This window comes from Alosa alosa, chromosome 24 (genome assembly GCF_017589495.1).
Source record: "Alosa alosa isolate M-15738 ecotype Scorff River chromosome 24, AALO_Geno_1.1, whole genome shotgun sequence".
In the NCBI taxonomy this organism is placed as follows: domain Eukaryota; kingdom Metazoa; phylum Chordata; class Actinopteri; order Clupeiformes; family Clupeidae; genus Alosa; species Alosa alosa.
The window spans coordinates 20,058,763-20,081,974 of record NC_063212.1 but is presented as its reverse complement, the minus strand read 5'-3'; the positions used below and the strand labels follow the sequence as shown (position 1 = coordinate 20,081,974).

The 23,212-nt window shown below is 45.7% G+C and overlaps 1 protein-coding gene across 1 annotated transcript in view; it reads right to left on the bottom strand.

The window, feature by feature from the left end:
* The window catches only part of LOC125289129 (adhesion G protein-coupled receptor L3-like), a 294,210-nt gene that overhangs the window by 84,722 nt on the left and 186,276 nt on the right, over positions 1 to 23,212 (bottom strand). The window contains exons 8-10 of the mRNA XM_048235824.1: positions 17,251 to 17,634; positions 11,047 to 11,150; positions 1,891 to 2,076 (exon numbers count right to left, since the gene is read on the bottom strand). Of these exons, the coding sequence (XP_048091781.1) occupies positions 1,891 to 2,076; positions 11,047 to 11,150; positions 17,251 to 17,634 (674 nt within the window). The remainder of the gene's footprint in view (positions 1 to 1,890; positions 2,077 to 11,046; positions 11,151 to 17,250; positions 17,635 to 23,212) is intronic.

The following is a 23,212-nucleotide window of genomic DNA, read 5'->3' as shown; positions in this document are numbered from 1 at the left end:
GTTCTTAACAGTGGTAGCTCGTGGTTCGAGCGATTGTTAAATCTCAATTCACTAATTTGTCTATCAGAGTGCTTCATTTAGAGTGTTGAGAATAACACTTTTGGCTTGGTAGCTGGCCATGGTCCTGGAATTCCTATATCGTGGAGGACCAGCTAATCTTCCCTGATACTTTCTATCGGAGTAATATGAGCTTAGAGACAGCAACAGTGAACAGGAGGCACATGGGCAGAAGGAAAACATGTGGTGGAAAGGTATGGCAGGTTTAAGACTCCTAGAAAGTGAATTGTCGGTGAGTTAAATGCTGTCAATCATTCAGACGTCTTCTTTCGCACTATGTCCTCAGAAGGAAGTTGTTTTGAGGTCAGGCAACAGTTCACTGATTTTCGATAGTGGAGAGCTGTAGGATTTCAACTTTGTCTTCTCTGTCTTCTTGGAGAGTCTGTCCATGTGTGCTTTAAATGCAGGAGTTTATAGAGCAAGCACCGATACTCAATACATTCACAGATTTTTGGAAAACAGCTCAAAGCACATGAGATAAGTCGTTAAACTTTGAGTCTGCTGTCCCACTGCTTCCATGGAGTTCAATTTGAAGTGCATTGGGAGAATTCAGGCTTCGCACAAGAGTTGCTAATTAGGGTAAAATTAATCACCTCCTGGTAGTTTCAGTTAGGGACCAACACATACTCCCCCAGCTCTAATTATAAAATCATGGGAGAGATTTAAGAGGGAAAACACTATGACCGGATATGAGACTTCATTATTATTTATTAGACACATGTATATATTCAATAAACATATATTTATATATATTTAACATTCAATATCTCACTGTGGGTTCTTACTGAGTAATACTGGAGGCGGTGCGGAGACAGAGCAAAGTTATCAAACTGTGATTTGCAAACAGGTATACTTGTCGGGGCGTCCCGCGGCAAGGCAAACTGCCACGGCAAATTAGCGGTTGCCGTTTAGAACACCCACCGATGGCTGCCCTTCCCCTCCCCACCGATGCCTGCTGAAACGGTGAACCGAATGCATTACTGTCGGCCCAAATCTGTGCGGATGCTTTGCGGTGCACTCGAATGCATATTCAAAATAGTTGCATGCCGGGCTTCATGGGTGAAAGGCATCCCATGCTGCACACTTCGCAAATTAGATATGCCTGACATGGCGGCTTGCCCTCTTCCTGCCTGAACAAAATCTGCAATAATAATATGCCTCAGTTCTCTTGCATAATTAGGCTAAAACTGTATCAGACATTATGTCTGTCATATTTAGTTTAGTTTTTTTTCTCCTTTTGGGCTAAGGGTTATCTCTGCGGTAGCTTCTCTACAACCCAAGGTGTAGCGAACATGGTGGGGGCCAAGAGTCTGACGGAGGCAGTCTTCATTAAAACGAAGTCCCGCTGTTCAGGTTTGAGTGTATTTGAAGTGTTTTTTTTTTCTCCCAGGGCTGTAGCAGAGCAAAAGACGAGAGTATAAAACGTTATCCCTCTGGGAAGTTAGTTGGCTTGACAGGTAAGCTGCTGCCTTTTGCCACGGTGGAGGAAGAAAAAAAAAAAAAAAAAAAAAAAACAGTAAAAAGTAAAGAATTAAATAAATAAATGTGTCACAACACAAAGTAAACGTTGAAACTGTTCTGGCCATTTCTGACAACTTGTTTTTTTTTCTTTTCTACACTACTGCCCCTTCTGTCTCCATGGATGAGAGGAACATGAGATCAATGCTAACACGGGCAATGCAAGCTAATAAAACACCTTTAATTGGGACAGGCAGAGACAAAAAACACAGTTATACAAGCACCCTTTCCAATAAACAGAAAAGGTCTCTAGCTGGTTCATAACCACAGGGTAGCTGGCAGTTGGTTAGCATTAGCGCGGTACGTGTGGCCTACCTTATTGAGGCTGCGGGCTGCGCTATCTTTCCCCCCGGGGGTGAGGTTCCTCAGCTGCACGTCCAGCAGCTCCACCAGCTGACCCATGGCCCTGACGGTGTAGCTGATGTCCCCCGGGTGCATATGGCCTTTGGTCAGATCCGACAGCTCACGGGCAATGATGGCTGCAGTCTCTCCAGCTCTTAGCTGTTCAGGAGAAAAATGCAAAAAGACAACAAAACATTTTACTACAATGACCTGGTGCACAGACATACTGTATCCTATTATCCATCTAGGCATATCATTGTCTATCGTTCAAATGGGTCACATTGAAGAGTTGCCCGTAAGAGGACCTAAGACGCATTCTGTATGTTTTCTAATCTAGCCAAAATCTGACCACTAACATTCAAAAAGATTATGACAGATATGTTAGTGAAATGACCTTGAACATGGGCATATTGTGTATCTTCTTATCTAGTCTCTGACCATTATCATTCAAATGCTGGAAGAGGATAACTGGAATGGATATGAAATCTGGTTGAATTCTTCTTCTTCTGCTGTCTCTTGATCTCAAGATGTGCCTCTACGCCACCATGTTTATGTTTTGTAGAACAGAGGTGATTAATGTTGGCCCACATCTCTTATTCTCTTGCTACTCTTTCTATCACACACACACACACACACACACACTATTAATGATCTGTTACTGCTTCAGCATAGCAAATGCTATGTGAGATTGTGAGATCTGAACTCATTATCTAATATATATATATATATATATATATATATATATATATATATATATATATATATATATAATGAATAAAAACTTTATCCTTCTTTTTTCTCCCTCTCTTCTCTTTTTTCCCTTCTCTGTTTCTGCTTGTGTACAACACTGCATTATACATGTTTGGCCTGTTCTGCTTAAATTGATGTCTACAGGCGGCATGCATTTCCTGATTATTCCTCTCTCAGCTGCAATTTATGAGGTGAGGCGTTTCTCAATTGAATGCTCACAGGGGCCACTGCAGTATCATGAAGCAATTACCAAGTCAACTATCGAGGGGCCTTCCGTAGGATAGCGGATTACTGTTATGAAACTAATGGCTGGTAGCTTATGTGTCACACATAGAGAATGGGGTGTGGGCAGGGAATGGGGGGGGGTGTACAGTGTCAGCTGCAAGCCAGATTCAACCAAATTAATTCTTTGTATTTTGTTTTTGTTTGTTTTCCCTTTTCTTCTCAAATGTATGTCACTGAATTATGAAACAATCTACTTTTCTGTTCATGTTTTTTTTTTTTGCTGTTGTTGCTAGGGAGGATGGTGTATTTTTCCTCCAGTTACTCTCTTTCTCTCTCATCTTCCGCTTTCATGCAAATCACGCTGCTCTTAGTTGAAGAGCACCTTAGTTTGTGGTGTTATTCTATTATTATTATTAGTATTCCAGGAAACAGGATTTAATTAAAATTCTCCTCCGGGTACGGCTGGATCTGTTTACGTGTTAATGAGCATTATGTAGCCGCCGCACACAAATGGCCCGGCTTTGTAGTCTCTGCTCTCGTCAGCCGGGCCGTGATTCACGACGCATATCTTTGCCAGGCAGCCCATCGCTCTAATGATGTGGAGGACTTCAAATTCACATTTCATATTGCCATGTGTCTGAGGCTCTTTTCAACATCATCGAAATTAAAGAGTAACAAAAATGAATAAAAATAAAAATACAACAGTGGATGACAGAAGAAAATACTTGTCAACATTGCTATGTGTTTGTGACTCCCTTCCACAACGTCAAATTTAAAGGACAACAATCAACACCTATAACAACAGTGGTGATGATGATAAACATGTCACATTGCTATATCTGTGACCGAGGAGGAGCAAAAGATAAACAGCAAATAACAAAGGACATGGAGGAATTCAGATTTGATATTGCTATGTGCCTGTGACTCATAGACATTAAATTACAAAAAAAAAAATATATATATATATATTTGTGATGAACAACAAACAACAGCAGAACATCTGTTTGATCAGCAGAAGATCTGTTGATGTCTCTTTTACTTTAACTATGCCACCAGTACGTACAGTTTCATGGAGATTGGATTCCCTATCTCTTCATACGCGGTGTGTGTGATTGACAGTCTGGCCTAGCTGGGTCTAAACAGCTCTGCTTCCAAGCAGATGGGCACCCTGTCTGAGCTGGGATCTGCTCAAGGTTTCTTCCTGTTAAAATTAAGTTTCCCCAGGGAGCGACTGTGGTGCAACTGGCTACAGCGTCCAGGGTGCGAGTCCGACCCGGGTCATTTCCCGACCCCCATCTCCCGATCCCATCTCTCTCTCTCTCTCTCTCTCTCTCTCTCTCTCTCTCTCACTCTTCAGTGCTCTCTATCAACAAAATGCAAAAAAAGCCCCCCAAAAAGTAGGTTTCCCATGCTACCATCAGTCAGTGTTAGTGCTCTAAGCAGGATCAGATTCAAGCTTCTGCAAAGAGCACTGAGGCCATTTCCATTGTTATCGACTGTAAAAATAACTTTGAATTTATTTGCTTCAGCTCAGAGCTTGAGAGTCCAGGGTCAGCGTCTACACAAATTCACTCTCATGTCTACTTGAGATCTTTAAAGCGGGGCTCTAATTTATATACAAATGGGTAGTGATCCCTGAGCACTCCTATACACATAGACCGAGCGAGACACGCGCTGTGTATTCGTATCCAAACAATCTTTTCTGTTCACTGTCCTTTAGAATGACATCCATTAGGTGTAGACTTTTATTTAGCGAACAAAAGTTTGATATCATGGCCTTTCCCAGATGCTACCTTAAGGCGCATTCACACTAGACCGTTTGGTCCGGACGCGGTTGGACCGATGGTTCGGTGATTTTTGTTAATGTGAACGCTGTCTACTGAACGCAGGTGTGGACCAGGGTCCGCTAGAAAAACGGGGTCTGGGGTACGGTTTGTTAGAACTCCGGTGCAGTTCGAATGCTATCTGTTCCAAAACTGCCATTTTTGTGATGTAGCTAAGCAATGTTGGTAAATAGAAGCTAGCGTTTATGACATAAACGGACCCGGGTCCGCAAACAAAAATGTAATGTGAACGGAGGCCAGCTGGGTCCGGGCTAAGGGGGAGTAATCACATTCGGGTACGGTCCAGTTAAACAGACCCGGTGTGAAGGCCACCTTAGAGAGAAACAGATCAAGTGAGTATGGACCACTGGTGAGGTCTAAGCTTGTGAGTTTTATTTTTTCTCTCCTGATGTTTACTATTTACCCAAGGCCTGAATCCTCATCTGTGCACTGCTGACCAGTTCAGGGATTTATCGCTGCACACAATCAATATGGACTGCTGAGCATTCTACTGGCTGAAGGTTCAGTGCTATATTGTTTTTGTAAGTGTGAGGGTGTGTGTGTACAGTGAGAGAGAGAGAATGGGAGGGTGTTCGCTGCCATCTTGTTTTGTTATGAATATCTGTTCTGTTTACCTCCCTGTTGCTTACTGGAAGCTCGGAGGTTAAAGGCATTTGCCCGTTAAAATCCATAACTGCACATATGCTTTTTCGGCCCGTCAAATACAATCTGTTGCATTAAGAAACCTCATGTCCTGGCACTACACTGCCTCAAAATGTAATTTCGTAATGTCGTATGTAATTTCTAATCGATTTTTTCGTATCGAACAGTTTCGGACAAAAAATACAGACTAGCTGTTTGAAAGGTGTGAGGACCGATTTAGGGAGGTGGAATTCACACATGTGTCTGGATGAGGGCTCGCCCACTGCTATTACTTCCCCCCCCCCAGGCCTGTGATTTATTAGCGCTGGGGAGGGTGGTGCGAGGAGCATACTCAGGCCCCGAGTTGATTTACTTCACCATCACTTGTAATCATCGCCTGTGTGTTTATTAGCAGAAGCAATTACACCGGCTTAATTGCTCTCTCTCTCTCCCTTCTTCTCTCTCTCTCTCTCTCACACACACACACACACACTTCTACTCTGACACTTTCCCACCCACACACACACCCACCCACACACACAATCTCTCTCTCTTCCACACATATACTCTGACACTCTCCCACACACACTCACACACACACAATCTCTCTATTTCTCTCTCTCTCTCTCTCTCTCTCTCTATCTCACACACACACACACACAACAACAGGCGTGGTAGTGGAAAATTAAGTAGTGTGAGATCACCCCTCAGTTGCCTCTACATCTCCACTCTGTACAGTTTTATTCCTTGCCTTTTCTCTATCACTCTCTCTATATCTCATTCTATCCCTTTCTCCTGCATTAGTCTAACACATATTCATCATTCCAGCAGTATCTTTCTCTATCTCTTTTTTCTCTCCAGCCTCTTGCCTGTTTCTCGCTATCCCATATTTTCTGAGTTAATCCTGTGATAATTTCAACATGCCTATCCTCCCTTTCTCTATTCCACTGATTTTCTCTCTCTCTCTCCATTTTATTTTTTCTCTCCAACTCAACCGGCAGTCTATCTCTCTCATTATCCTCATTCTTTCAGTATTCCTCTCTCTCTCTCTCTCTCTCTCTCTCTCTCCTTCCACTTTGTTATGTCACTCTTTTCCCATCTCCATCTTGACAACCAAATCTTTTCTCTGTGACTCTCACACTCTCACTTCCTCTTGTCTTTAAATATCTTCATCGCTGCTCTCACCAGCCCAATCTCTCTTCTCCTCTCCTCCTTTCTTCTCCTCTCCTCCCTCCACCTCTCCTCCTTTCTTCTCCTCCTCTCTCCTCCTCTCCTCCTTTCTTCTCCTCTCCTCTCTCCTCCTCTCCTCCTTTCTTCTCCTCTCCTCCTCTCCTCCTCTCTTCCTCCTCTCCTCCTTTCTTCTCCTCTCCTCTTTCTTCTCTCTCCTCTCCTCCTCTCCTCCTTTCTTCTCCTCTCCTCCCCTCCACCTCTCCTCCTTTCTTCTCCTCTCTCTCTCCTCTCCTCCTTTCTTCTCCTCTCCTCCCTCCACCTCTCCTCCTTTCTTCTCTCCTCTCTCCTCCTCTCCTCCTTTCTTCTCCTCTCCTCCCTCCACCTCTCCTCCTTTCTTCTCCTCTCCTCTCTCCTCCTCTCCTCCTTTCTTCTCCTCCTCCTCCTCTCCTCCTTTCTTCTCCTCTCCTCTCTCTCTCCTCTCTCCTCCTCTCCTCCTTTCTTCTCCTCTCCTCCTCTCCTCCTTTCTTCTCCTCTCCTCTCTCCTCTTTCTTCTCTCTCCTCTCTCCTCCTCTCCTCCTTTCTTCTCCTCTCCTCCTCTCCTCCTTTCTTCTCCTCTCCTCCTCTCCTCCTCTCCTCCTTTCTTCTCCTCTCCTCCTCTCCTCCTTTCTTCTCCTCTCCTCCTTTCTCCTCCTCTCCTCTTCTCCTCCTTTCTTCTCCTCTCCTCTCTCCTCCTTTCTTCTCTCTCCTCTCCTCCTTTCCTCCTTTCTTCTCTCCTCTCTCCTCCTTTCTCCTCCCCTCTCCTCCTCTCCTCCTTTCTTCCTCTCCTCCTCTCCTCCTTTCTCCTCCTCTCCTCCTTTCTTCTCCTCTCCTCTCTCCTCCTCTCCTCCTTTCTTCTCCTCTCCTCTCCTCCTCTCCTCCCTCCACCTCTCTCTCCTCTCTCCTCCTTTCTTCTCCTCTCCTCTCTCCTCCTCTCCTCCCTCCACCTCTCCTCTCCTCTCTCCTCCTTTCTCCACCTCCACCACTGTGACTCCATCAGTTTTTTTTTTCTTTCTTTGGGCTTCCAACCGCCCCACCCCACCCCACACACACCCACACCCACACCCACACCACACACCACACACCACACACCACACACACACACACACACACACACACACACACACACCATGTTACTCCTCTAACCAGCATGCACACCCTCACTCTGTCGACTCACTTCCTGTTGTGTCCTCACCACTCATCTTCTCTCTCTTTCTCCCTCTCTCTCTCCTTCCCTTTCTCTTCCTCTGTCCATCTTTTCCTCCTCCTCACTGTCTTTCCCTAACAACGCCTCTTTCTTTTTCTTATCTTTTCTCCATACATCATTCTCCACCTCACTCACTCTCTCTCTCTCTCTCTCTCTCTCTCTCTCTCTCTCTCTCTCTCTCTCTCTCTCTCTCTCTCTCTCTCTCTCTCTCTCTCTCTCTCTCTCTCTCTCTCTCTCTCTCTCTCTCTCTCTCTGTCTCTCTCTCTCGGTCTCTCTCTCAATTCTCACTAATGAGAGGAATGTAGAATCTTGAAGCCATACAAAGAGCTGCAGGCAGATTTCAGAGCTCCCTCTCTCTCCCTCTCTCTCTCTCTCTCTCTCCCTCACTCACTCTCTCTCTCTCTCTCTCTCTCTCTCTCTCTCTCTCTCTCTCTCTCGGTCTCTCTCTCTCTCTCTCTCTCTCCCTCTCCCTCTCTCTCTCTCTCTCTCTCTCTCTCTGTCTCTCTCTCTCTCAGACTAGTGGGTGATCCTCATCTCATATTCCGAGTCTTCGTAGCCCGGGCGACGGCTCTGGCAGCCGTATCGCTCACTCATAATTTGCTTAATAAAGATTAATAACACTTTTGTTAAATTTTAATCTGCGTTCCGTAAATCACTTTCACTGCGCTAATGAAGTCTGGGGTAGGCCGACGGACCCTCAGTACATCGCAACACTGTTGCTGTCGTCTCTACAGGATGATTTCCTGGGAGGATAGGGTGTGTGCGTGCATATGTGTGTGTGTGTGTGTGTGTGTGTGTGTGTGTGTGTGTGTGTGTGTGTGTGTGTGTGTGTGTGTGTGTATGTGTGTGTGTGTGGCTGGGGACTCTCATCTTAGCTGCTCTGTGTTTTGCACCCGATTGCTGGAACTGCCACTGAAGCAACAGGTTGTGTGTTGTGGGAGTACGGGATGTTAGTGTGATCTGTGAACATATTAAACACATGAAAGTAGTAATTTTGCAATTTTGTCTCACATCCATTCTGATTCACTTAGTCTCTCTCTCTCTCTCTCATTTTTTGTGTTTCAACAAAGCAATTTTTGGTTAATGGGTTGAAGCTGGCGCTTTGAGTGCAGTGTAAGTGTTATTGCATCTGTGCCTCAGGCTGGGGTAGTGTGTGTGTGTGTGTGTGTGTGGTGTGGTATACACAATTATATGTGTTTCCTTGACAACTCTCCATTCGGTGCTGTTCAGAACCACCACCAGCCATTGCTTTAGTAGTTGCTCTGCTTGAAGCCTTCATTACTGATTTTGAATAAAAATAAAAACAAGCATGAGGTGCTCCGATTTAACCGTCCTGGTGCAGCATCCCCAAACACACACACACACGCATGCGCGCGCGCACACACACACACACACACACACACAGCGGTCAGCCTATTAGGCTAGCGGCTAAAGTGTGTAAAGTGTAGCTAGTTGTTTGTTGATTATAGATGGCAGTGGGAAAGGGAGAACTAATGACTGGAAGAGACAAGGGAATTAGAGGAGATGAGACTGAAATAATGTGAGAAAGAATAAAGCAAATTCCAAAAAGAAAGAAAAATTAAAGGTATAAAAGGAAAATGCATTGGATAAGAAAACAAACATCTTGCTAAGGTTCTTTGGGCTCTTCTCTGACTGGTTTGACCATGCACTACATTTGAGTGCAGTTGTGTAGTGGCTGGAGCATGCACTTGTACACAACATGAGCTGCAACTGTAGTTGTGGTGGTATGACTGCTACATATTACCAGTGGAGAGCAAAGCAGAGCAACAGTGATGTGTTGATTTGTTGCATTTCTCATGTGGAAAGGCAATGCATGTGTCCGGCACAAACAGTATCTGGATTTGGCCTAGTCCTGAACTAAAAATGTGTCAGCCAAATGTAATGTAATAAACAAGAATGGCAGTTGAGGTAATTCACAGGGGAAAAAAAATAATCTATGACTGGCTTAATCCATTACACAAAAACTAGCCCCTTCACCTGTTTGTGACGCACAACCAATAAATTCTTTGCCTGTAGAAACTTTTTATTAATATAATATCCAAAATATAAGAGTGCACAAGAGTTTATATGAAAATAAACTGGTACAGATTCCTTTACCACTCAACCTTTACAAACTTGAACCCTGATTGTGCTGGTGTACTGGTGTGGTAAACTATAGCACCGTCAAGTAGTGTGAAGTGGAGTGCATTAATAGTGTACTGTGTAGGTTTAACAGTGGTAGATGAAGTGCATTAAAGAAGCCCTATGCAACAATTTTAGCAAAAATGACCCTAATTATGCAGGTTGAGAGTCGTTGTGATGGTTTTACAACACTTTTTGGGTCGTTTGGTGGGTGCTTCGTCTCCCCCTAGTGCTTCTCCGCTGAAAAAAACGAATATGCAACTTTCTGGTCGCGTCCGAACACATCCGGATGTAACTCAGCGGAAATATCCAAAGCGGCGCCCGAAAATGTAGTCAGATTGTAGTTTCTAAGAAGACTGCAAAATGGACTCCGACTTGGCTTTGTTGCTGTTGAAATTGTAAGTGGCCTACCCTTGGTTGAACTTCGTTTTTGTAATGTGGTTTGATAGTCTCTTCAACAATGTGTTTGCTCGACCGTTTTATTGTGAGCCCTGTATGTGTTTAGCTTGGTTTCTTGATGGCTAGCCCGTTAGCTAGTGGGGGTTTAGCGTAGCAGTCACTTGCTACCGAAGCTGCAGGGGGAGCCATGTCGTGAAAAATGCGAGCCCAAATCAGGCGAAAACCCAGAAACAGCGAAGGAATAACCCAACCTGCATAGGGCTTCTTTAATAGTGTACTGTGTAGGTTTATCAGTGGTAGGTGAAGTGCATGAATAGTGTACTGTGTAGGTTTATCAGTGGTAGGTGAAGTGCATTAATAGTGTACTGTGTAGGTTTATCAGTGGTAGGTGAAGTGCACTAATAGTGTACTCTGTAGGTTATCAGTGGTAGGTGAAGTGCATTAATAGTGTACTGTGTAGGTTTATCAGTGGTAGGTGAAGTGCACTAATAGTGCACTGTGTAGGTTTAACAGTGGTAGGTAAGGTGCACTAATAGTGTACTGTGTAGGTTTATCAGTGGTAGGTGAAGTGCACTAATGTACTGTATAGGTTTAACAGTGGTAGGTGAAGTGCACTAATAGTGTACTGTGTAGGTTTAACAGTGGTAGGTGAAATACAGTGCAATGAAATGCTGTGGCGTGCTGGCATGTTGTTTTTATTGGGGTAGCGCTGGGCCGACTGGCGGACTGACTCACCTTCTGGTTGATTTGGTTGACCCAGTGGGAGGAGCAGTTGCTCAGGTCCGGTCCCTGGGCGTCCCAGTAGCCCTCGGGCCCCATGCAGCTAAACGTGGCCGTCCCTGGAGAGAGACAACACAATAAAAAAAAGGAGGCATTGGAGCACACACAAGCACACACAGACACATGGACACATCACACATATACATAACTATGCACACAGACACGCACACAAACCCTCACTTATGCACAGTCACAAGCACACACTCATGCCCTCACACATAAAAACACACAAGCGCACACACATGCACACACGCGCAACTACACACACACACACACACAGCATCCCTCACCTACAGTCCCTGGTTCACTAAGAGGTCAATGTGGTCCATAAAAAATGTATGTGTGGGAGAAACTGTGCGTGACTGTATGTAAGAAAGAGAGAATGTAAATATGTATGTAAGTGTAGTGTGTGTGTGTGTATGTGTGTGTGTGTATGTGTGTGTGTGTGTGTGTGTGTGTGTGTGTGTGTGTGTGTGTACCCCAGTGTGTACTGTACATGAGTCTGTGTGAGCAATGATAATTTGTTCATGGGAAAATATGTCTGTGTCAGTTTGTCAGAGTGTGTGTGTGTGTGTGTGCGCGCAGGTGAGTGTGTGTGTGTGTGTGTGTGCGCACTTGTGGGTGTGTCTGACAATGCCCGTGAGGGCCTGCATGTTCTGTGGTCTTGTTAACATGAGAGACACGCTCCACTCTCTCTCTCTCTCTCTCTCTCTCTCTCTCTCTCTCTCTCTCTCTCTCTCTCTCTCTCTCTCTCTCTCTCTCTCTCTCTCTCTCTCTCTCTCTCTCCCTCCGTCCCTCCCTCTCTCTCTCTCTCCCTCTCTCTCTCCTCTCTCTCTTTCTCTCCCTCTCTCTTTGCTGTGCCCCAGGGCACCTCTGCTGCATTCCTTTTCCCTCAGTCTTCCTCCATCTTAATTCACTGACCCCAGCTGACCCGCCAAGGAGGTGTTTACCGAGTTCACCTACTCCGGGCGGTTAACCCGTCACACTACAGTAGCAGGCAGCTAGCGTCGGTGGCAGTGCCTATTCTTCCATGGCACTGCGTGCAAAAAATGTAGATGGCCAGATTTTAAAGTGTCCATCAGATTCCAGGCGTTTTTGTGTTTAGAAAGCTTGGGTGTTTGCACAGGGTTTCTCAGCTTGCACAAGGTAATGTTTCAGGAATGTGCGTCTAATATTTTCTGATGTGTCGGTCACTCACTGTCGTGATGACACATCCACACACACAAGCACATTCGCACACGCACACACACACACACACACACACACACACACACACACACACACACACACAGAATGTCTCAAGATAACACATAGGCCTCCTCCAGGTCACTAAAACAATGCCTGTCCTCTTTCCATAAGCTCTCAAAACAAGGCCAAACATGTTCTAGAAATATCTGGAAGGTCAGATATTTTGGGGTCCCTTCCCCGAGGTCGACACAATCTGATGACCCATAAGCCCGATGGGGGTGACTGGTCTGGAATGTCCATTAAGTGAAGTTGCTTTTGCCCCCCCCCCACACACTCAAGCAGCCATGTCAAACTTGACAATTACTGTGGCCTGGGGGTAATGGAAAAGGGGTTGAAATGAACTGGTTCAGTGAGTGTGTCCAGCTGTCCTTTCCGCTGCATAGCTAACGTCACTAAACACATCCAGAGGCCCTTCCGAATTCTTCCGAACGCACCAGTGGTTTAGAGTCCACTACCTGACCATTACAAAACACAGAGGGGGTATTGAGGTTGTTTATGAACTGACTACCTGACCATTACAAAACACAGAGGGGGTATTGGGGTTGTTTATGAACTGACTACCTGACCATTACAAAACACAGAGGGGGTATTGGGGTTGTTTATGAACTGACTACCTGACCATTACAAAACACAGAGGGGTATTGGGGTTGTTTATGAATTGACTACCTGACCATTGCAAAACACAAAGGAGGCGCTTATCCAAATACTCAGTAAGGACCAACGTTGATTATGAGCCAGATGACTATTCCACATGTCAGTAAGCGTTTTCAAAGTAAACACGGAAATCGGTGTCACTTCTTGCAAGTCCAAAACTCAATGCAACCTGAACTGGGTGCAGACGAAAGAAGACTGGGCCCCATATCACTCCCTTGAGACCCTTTCAACAATAAAAACAAAAACAATGCTTGAACGTTCTATTTGGGCCCCAATCTACTTCCTCTGCATTAAGATAACATATGGAATGTTAAAACGGAAGTCTTGTGGGGCCAACTATGATGCTGATAATGGAACTCTCTTGAAAGGTTCTATAGCAGCAATGATCACATTAGCTCACACCAGACTACACTAAGACAGAAAGTGGACCTGTTGTCTTGGAGTAGCTCATGGTCTGCTTGGAACTCCTCCCACAGAGTGTAAACGGGTGGGCGAGGGTCTCGAGGCAAAATGACTTAACGGTTCGCATATAGTCACACCTCATAAAAGAGGCGATGATCAGCAGGGCTGCAAATATACACCAGGCAGTGTAGAGCAGACAAAATAATGGGCCAAGAATTCAAGTACACTGTTATGCCATTAGGCACTTATTTGAATGCCGCAGCACCTTCAGATCAAATAGAAGCAGTTTTCCCACAATAGATTGTTACGACAACTCAACTGCATTGATAATCTCTAGAATTATTATTTATATAAAAAAATATCTTATCTAACTTGGGGACTGACGGTAAATATGCTAATTTCCCCAAAAGTTGGTGTGTTCTTTTAAGAAAGAGGGACTGAAGGTATGTAGGTAAAAATGATGATATGATCTACAGATGAGTGCATATATCAAGGAGTCAGAGGCAAGGCGACCTCCTGCACTTTACAGTAATGAGGCAGGTAAACTCGGCATGGCATATGTTCTCACTCACACTCTTGTAATTGCAGAGGTAAGAACGGGGGACAAAAAAAAAAAAAAAAATTGTGCGACTAAACAGATGCACTTTGCTCGCTGATGTGGCACAACATGCAGACGGTGGCATTTTGCGGGCTGTGTGTGCAATCTGCTGCATTTCAGGGAAGAGGAAGAAGAACAAAAAAAATAACAAAATTGGCGAAAAAAAAAGAAGCTGGTTTTCATTATCAACGTTGTTTTCAGCTACGTTCTGATTAGCCAGCGCGAGCGAAACGAGCGAACGAGTGAGCAAATGAGCGAGATAGTGTAGACGTCTGTGATTACGAGCGGGGGGGCAGCACTCTACTGCATGATTGTGACATTCAAGACTGCCGTTAAAAATAAATAAATAAATAAAATAATAACATGAAAAAGCGAGATGGAGGCAAACACGGCTGAGTCTGCACAAACACATCCACTTGGCTGCTCGGCTGGCACAGACGCCAGGTAAACAGGACTGTTTACTAGTCACGCCGCTGGCTTATTTCTCCTCCTCCTCCTCATCCAAAAATAAACACGACAAACAGAAAAAGGCTGAAGCGTTTCTGAGTTTGTGTTCCGAGGAGACTAAAGGAGCGGAACAAGGAGGTACCGTATTGAGCAGACAGCTCCCTTGCTCCTCAATAGCCTACTGCTCTACAGAGGCACGCAGCGAATGAACAGGCTCTTCGTCTGCTCAGTAAGTGCTCTTTTGCGGGGACATTATGACAGCAAAGCCCTTCAAGAAAAAAAACAGACATACAGGGAGATAATCAGCAGATCAACCAGCAGCCTACATCAGAAGAAGCAAGCAGAAGGTCTACATTCTGATATAAGTGCCACTTTACAAATACAAACGCCGACCGAGATGCATTGTGGGCACAGGCATGGGAAACCATGGATAAAGGGGCATCAAAGCCCCCGACCCCCACCCCCCACCCACTTTCCTCCGATCTTTTTGTTTTATACACAGGAGGTTGGGTCCAGTCTGTTGGCATTAATCACCAGACAGCCTCCAATAGCACATCATTTCCTGCAGCTGCCCTCGGCCGGGTCAGCTGGTCCGGCGTGCGTTTGATGAGTCTATCAGTCTATCAGACGCAAGTTCAACCTGAAGAGAGAACACAGGAGCGGAGCAGAGAACGAGAGCTGTGGAGGAGGAGGAGGAGGGGAGGGGGTGATGAGTTTTTCAAAGGGGAGAGAGATTTAACAGGAGAAAATGCGAAAGAGAGAGAGAGAGAGAGAGAGAGAGAGAGAGAGAGAGAGAGAGAGAGAGAGAGAGAGAGAGAGAGAGAGAGACGAAGGATCGGCATGAGGGGACGCTTCACGCCGTCTGAAGTGGAGCCCCTTTGAGGAAAAGCGAGTGGCGTGAGCAGCAGTGAGTAGCTCGCTCACCGCGTTATCTCTCTCTGTTCGCCTTCCGACAGCAACGGGCTCTCGTGGCAAGCGACGCCACCGATAAGCCATCGGCGACATCTAAACCCTCGTTATCCGTTCCACGACGGCAGAATAAACAAATCTCATCTTCCTACTTCTAATTAGTTCTGATTGTGCATCTCTCTCCCACACACACACACACACACACACACACACACACACACACACACAAAAGTAGACACACAGATGCATCATGGGTATTCTCCTAAGTGTGCCTTCTAGGAGGGGGAAAAAAATCACAAAAATTCTACACTAAATCAGAATGGTTGCTAATGCTGCAATGCAATCTAATGATGAAGTCTATATTATAAATCTATATAAATATGTATCTTTATTATCTTCATATTTATGACATTATTCTATTCTAAAATTCTTCAATTCGACAATACCCGCTCAGTTGGGCAACACTCTCACCCCCAGGCCAGAGAAGGAGGTAAGCCACTGTGGGGTGGAACTCCTTGCTAGTTTCATCACCGGAGCGGTGAAAAGATGAAATAGGTGGTTACCCAGGGACAGGCAGGCAGCCTCAGCTATGTGCTAGAAAACAAAGAGTCTGCCAAAAACACATCCCCAGGAGTCGCCACTCGGGCTTCGGCGGCTTCGCCGCCCGCACAATGTAAATATTCACTAGCGCGGGGAGCTCCCTCGCGCAGGGAGGCAGGAAGGAGTCGAGTTTTGAGTCCCAATTCCACAGCCTGAACTAGGCGCTACACAATAAAAGCGCCTGCCAAAGAGAGAGAGAGAGCGAGAGAGAGAGAGAGAGAGAGAGAGAGAGAGAGAGAGAGAGAGAGAGAGAGAGAGAGAAAGAGAGAGAGAGAGAGACACATCTCCGTCTCTGGAGATACGGGCGAGCTCAAAAGCCACGCTGCCATGCATAGCCTGTCTTTGCGCCACGCCGCATCACGATGAGAGGGGAGATAGATGTTACACGATGTTCTTTCCTCCGACTAGGCGGCTGCTGTATTAATTATGATGGCGGAGCGACTCCATTTGGAGTAAAAAGCTTTTTCGGGGAGGACCCCTTTTTCTTTGCTCCAAAGTTGATAGTAGTGAAGGCAGAGAGTCTAGTTTAATTAAAACACTGCCTCAAAGACAAACTATAACGATATCTGAACGAACTGTGTAAGAGGTGAGTGATGCATCTTTTGTGACAGTATGTTCATTTGAGTAAGTCAACACACACCCACACCCACACCCACACCCACACACACACACACACACGCAAACAATATGCATACACAGTAAGAAATGATTTAAAATGGGTTAAACACAAGGCACTGAAATGTGACAGAGTAAATATGTAAGATGCAAGAAATCCCAGCCCATATGGAGCACGCACCAAGACAATAATTATTCCAGCTATCAAGTATTGTATTACTGGAACACATTATACACACAGAACAGCATTCCCCCAACGCTGTTTTCTCACAACATCTGGAATTTTACTCTCGTGAGCGCTCATCAGTGAACAGGGGGTAGCTGATTCACTAACAGGAGTTTCTAATCAGACACGCCACACACACACACAATCATACTGTATACAGCTAACAGATGTGACACATAAATATGCACGTGACACAGACATAGACATAACACACACACACACACATACACACACACACGCAAACCCCCACAGACACATGCAAACATGCCACACAGAAACACATGAAGATATGTCACACGACCACGCATACACAGAGAGAAACATACACAAACACAGACACTCACACACACACCTAAACACATGCACACACACGCACACACACACACGCACACACACGCACACACACACACACACACACACAGCACAAATGGTGTGCACTTTTACACACACGCTCTCTTACCCATCGTTCCAGACGGGCACAGTTGCCGGGCGACCAGCCCCTGCTTAGTCTTGGGCCAGGCGACGTCGGCCTCCACCACCGGGCCGCAGAACTCCGCGGCGACGTTGGGGAGCTGCGAGGAGGGCGCGGAGCGCGTGGCTGTGTCCGGCGCGCTGCCCTCTGCTGGCAGGGCCTGGGTGGTGCTGCTCCTGGAGCCCCAGGGGCCCACGGTCAGGGTGGCGGGCCGCAGGGTGGTGCTGGTGGTGGGGGTGGCCACGCCAAGTGTGGAGGTGGTGCTGGTGCCCACTGTGGTGGTGGTGGTGCTGGTGGTGGGGGTGTAGGGGGCCCGGGTGGTGGTCCGCGTGGTGGTGGTGTCCATGTACAGGTGCACGGAGGAGGACGATTCTAGAAGAGGAGAAAGGAGGAGCACAGCAAACACACACACACACACACACACACACACACACACAGAGAGTTAGTGAAGACACAAAGCAAACACTCAGTTGATAATGAATATATATATATAATATATGGCAGCAAGGAAAGCGACAAGTATCAAAGACAGATATGTACACATTCAGGCTTAGAAAAGGGGTATATACTGTACATTGATAATATATGCTCCAAGATAAAATAAGGCTTAGGAAAGGATAGGAATCAGAATCAGCTTTATTGGTCTGAAGACACATACACATGTGCAGGGGATTTGTCTCTGGTTGCTGGCGGCTTTTTAGGCAAGGAGAAATATACAGATTGCAAATATAAGGAGGGTAGATAAGCAGAGAGGGTGTGTGTGGGAGGGTATATGTAGGCAAAAAAACAGGACAGCGAGAAAGCAAACAAAAGTGAATAAACGATAACGCAGGCAGGGTAGGGAGAAAGACAATGAGAACATGAAGAGCAAAACAGCCAGAGGGCAGGAGAGAGAGAGAGAGAGAGAGAGAGAGAGAGAGATTTGAACTGCCAGGTCTGCTTAGGTGAAGGGTATATTGAAAAGTGGATGCAGATTCATATATAATGGAGGAAAGCTTATTCTCCACTGCCACATTTCATTTACTGCTGCAAGTCCAAACCTTCATCTCTCCACTTCCCTGTTCACTTTTTTTTTCCTAAATGGACACTACGGGGGGTGGATTAACTTCACCCCCACTCTACCACCTGGTCACCAGAGAGAGAGAGAGATAGAGATAGAGAGAGAGAGAGAGGGAGAGAGAGAGAGAGAGAGAGAGAGAGAGAGATTAGAAGAGCAGGAAAAGAGAATACTAGCTGCACATTACATTGGCAACTGGGAAAAAGCAGACTGACCAGCCAGTGACAAGCCTTTAAATGCAAATTCACACTGCAATAACCTTAATCCACACTCTCACACACACATATGTATAGACATGTATACCTAGATCATTTACAGGGCATTGATGATGCATATGCCATTATGTTTTTCTTTCCTTGTATTTTTGTGTACAGGTACTGTACATAGTTTTTTTTTTTTTTGTATATTATTTTTGTGAATGCTTTGGCAATGCAGTATATGATTTCTCCTGCCAGTAAACACATTTAAATTTAATTAAATTCAGCAAGAGACAGAGAGAGAGAGAGATAGAAAGAAAGTAAGAAAGAAAGAAAGAAAGAAAGAAAGAAAGAGAGAGAGAGAGAGAGCGAGAGAGCGAAAGAGAGAGAGAGAAAGAGAGAGGCCACACTACAGATCAATTGGACCTGGCAGGCCCTCCAGCAGGATTTGGGTCGGGCCTGGCTGAAGTGGGCTCACGCTGGGTCCAGGGGCCCGGGCGATGGACGAGGCAAATGCTTCCAGCTGCAGCAGCTGCCCAGTGTGCTGTTTTGTTTGTGCATAATGCTAACAAATCAATAAGAGCATTCAATGGTGCACTCACTCGCCAAAGAGACCGCGGGGGTTTACCGGTGCTGTTCTTTTCTTACTTCTCTCTCTCTTTCTCTCTTTCTCTCTCTCTCTCTCTCCATCACTGCTTCTTTCAATCAGCTTCTCACGCCATTGACTATGCCTACTGTTCTCCCCTCTCTCCTTCTATAATATATGTCTTCCATCCTCCTGACTCTTTTTCATGCCCACATGCCTCTTTCTACCCTTCTCTCACTCCCACCATTCCTCCTCTGTTTATTCTTCCCCTTAGGGGTAGTCCAGAGTCTGCCTCTTCCTCTCCTCTCCTCTCTCTGCAATAACCACCTATGCTGCTCTGCTCTCCAATGCACACAGAGCCAGGAAGAGAGAAGAGAATCATGAACGGACACACACTGACAGAGACACACACACACACACACACACACACACACACACACACATATAGAGAGAGAAAGAGACATACACCTACACACACACACACACAGAAAGAGACATACACACACACACACACACACACACACACACACACACACACACACACACACACACACACACACACACGTCTCTAGTTAGCGTCCTCACTCTCATATCCTACCATTAGCTGCCTACGCTTCTCTCCTCGTTTACCATCCATCAATCTCCTGCCTGAACCAGAGATTCAGCGCCTGGATCTCTCTCTCCTTCTTTATTTCTTTCTCTCTCCATCTCTCGATCTCTGTCTGCACCCCCCACCCCATCCCACCCCTAAGCAAATATCCTCCCCTAACCCCCCCAGTGGGTTGGGTGTGATTTGAGAATGAGGGGGCAGAATGCAGCTTAGGCTAAGCCGCCAAGGAGCAGGAGGGCAAGAGAAAGGTCAACCTTCATAAGACACCAGGAAAAAAAGGCTGTGTGTGTGTGTGTGTGTGAGAGAGGTGTGCCCATGTGAGAAACTCTGACAGAGTTTGTATGTGTGTGTCTCTGAGTGTGTGTGTGTGTGTGTGTGCGTGTGTGTGTGTGTGTGTGTGTGTGTGTGTGCTTTTGTCTGTGTGTGTGTGTTTTGTCTGTGTGTGTGTGTGTGTGTGTGTGCGTGTTGTGTGAGAAACAAATGCAATGTCTCTGCAGCCGGCTAGAGACACCAGTCTGAGAAGGCAATAAGCAATAAAAAATACCACACTGGGCAGAGAGGCCTCTGGGTATCTACGGTGGCCACAGAGGCCCAAATGATGATGGCAGACAATTACGCCTAGCTGTGAGCTAACACTAGATAATGACACTGGGGGGCTAGCTAGCTTCACGTAGCAGCAAATTAGATCTGAGAGGCATGGGGAACGGAGGCGATATTACAATGGTGGGAAAGACAGGCGATGACCTGAATATGAACAGAGCCTGATACGATTACTGCTGGACAACAATGAAGTTCTATGTACCATGAACGGGCAGTTTTGGGCGCTGTCTATGTTTAGAGGACTAAGTGACAATTTAGCCACGAGTTACTAGTGTCATTTTGCTCACATATTAAGCTGGTTCCAGATGTTAATTCTATTGTATGTGTGATGGACCAACATAATGGCAAACATGGAGAGCAGACTGTGCTAGCGGAGTTGTATCTAGTGCTGCATTGTGGGCTTATTGAGCTGGGGGTTTCCCTTTTGGAAAACCGTAATGGATGTTAGGGAGCTTCCCACGGATGAACGAGAGATTTACGTCCCCAGAAGAAGAAAAAAATCTCTCCGTTATAAACAGACAGCCACTCACCCAGACACTGATGTAATTGCAGCAAAGGCTGAAACAGGCATCCCATTTAGAGAAGGGTGAGAATAAATAGCCTTTTAGGCCACTGCTAAACACACAAACACACACACACACACACACACACACGCACACACACGCACACACACACACACACACACACACACACACACACACTAAGAGGCTGATGAAACATTTGGGTTTTTGGGGTGATTTGGAGGTAGGAGCCAAACAATGTTTGATTACTTCAGCCATAAAGAGCGGCTCATTCGTCCAAATGACCAACAGATTAATCAGCTTTGACCCCCCGAGCACAGAAATAGATTAAAACACACACACACACACACACACACACACACTCTCATCATCCCCCATATGTTGCAATATCTCCCCTCCACCCACCGAAATTACACCACCTCGTACTCCACCACTGACCACTTGCTGTGACAACAACCAAACAGCCAGCATGTCATCATGCTGCCCACAGTGACTAGTGTATACGCAACCTGGCATGCCACACTTCATCAGAGCTCTGTTTACACTGCCCTACGCAATAGAGTCTGGAAGATCTTAGGAGAAGTGCGCTTTGGAGCAGTCATACAATCAATCAGTCAGTCGGTTAAGGGGGTGCTGGTTTAGGCCATGACCTAAATGAATAAATGAATGAATAAATAAATAAATAAATAATAATAAATAATAAATAATAATAAAAAAAAAAATGATGACATTTAGACTTTCAAAACAAACAAGATCCGATAACTCAGCAAACTGGGTGGTGGGTGTGGAGATCACAGACTATATCCTTCAGGCATGAATGTTGGAGGTTCGGAGGTGGGTGTGGAAGGGGGGGGGCATACTATTAACCCATGTGAGGCCAAGGGCCAGAAAGCACAGAGGCTAGCCTGGCGGAACTTACATTAAAGCATCAGGCTATTCATTAACACGGTGCTAAAGCACGACTTTGGGAACACGGAGAAATACAACTCTGGCCAACATACCCCGCCAACATAACCATCCAGCACGCCTGCAATGAGTAATGCCTCCTCAAATATACATCCATACATACAGTACATACAGAGAGTTGGATTTAGAAGAACAGGGCTCAGGCCATTAGGAGAGAGTTATAGATCTACTTCAGCCACTTGAGGGAGTCGGGATGTAGGAGTTGCGGGCTACAGAAATATGTTCTGTGGTGTTTATAAAGCGCTTGAGTAATGGGCCTTTGGTATCTCCCATCTGTTAGTGTGCCAGGAGCTACAAAGTGGGAGAATGTAGTTTTCCCCGTAGAAAGACTGGCTGGCATGTGTGATTTGTTTGTCCTGAAGATGCGTGCCTATATACATAGCGGTTCACTTCACAAGCATCTCGGTTCGCATGTGTGAAGGCAACCTTCAGAGAGGCTTCCAGAGAACACGCAACAAATATTTTTTTAGCTTTTTTTTTCATCTAAAAGGTGGAGACTCATCTTTGTTTGGGAGCTGCGTTCTGACTGCGTTTGCGAGCCTCCCAGTAATTTACCTGCAGGAAGACAGACACCGCCGAGCCGTCAATCACTGTCGAGTAATTCCCCCGCGGAGTCTCAGCACGCTTCACAACAAAAACAGAAGGGGGGTGTGGGAGGGCCTGGGAGTGTGTGTGTGTGTGTGTGTTTGTGTGTGCGTGTGTGTGTGTTTGTTGTTGGACTCTAATCAGTGTGAATAAAGCACAGAGCTGGAGATAACTCCCTCAGAGACCAACACACATTCTCACAATTGGCTAATGTTTTATATACACACACACACACACACACACACACACACACACACACACACACACACACAAGATATGAAGAGAGAGGAGGGGAAACAAATAAAAAAGAGAAAAGCCATTCACTGGGATTGACGGAAGATAGCAATTATGCAACGACATCCCAGCCGATTGTCTAAACCTCAAACATTGAGCTATTATGCTCATTTTAAAAGCATTCATCCTCACATAATTAGACCGTCTCCGTTTTCTACGCTCAACTCGCCAGCAGGATATACAGAGACCAGGAGAAGACAGAGAGAGAGAGCAATAGAAAGAAAAGATGGAAGAAAAAAAAGAGGAATTAGATAGGTCCATCTCCTCTGTATTTGGTTTAGCTCATTATTTTGAAACGTATCCGTTTTAATGACTTCGTTCCCCCCCACCCCCCTTTACTGCTGGGAGGCTGTTCCAGAACTCTCCAACCGAGATGAAGAACGGAAAGTAGACTAAATTATTATTTTTTCTTCTCTCCTCTGGAGGGGGATGAGGTATGGGGCAATAAAGGGGGGTGGTGGTAGGCCGTGGGGGTGGGGGTGTGTGGATAGTATCACAGGACACAAGAGTAGTCTGTCTGACCTCAAACCTCAC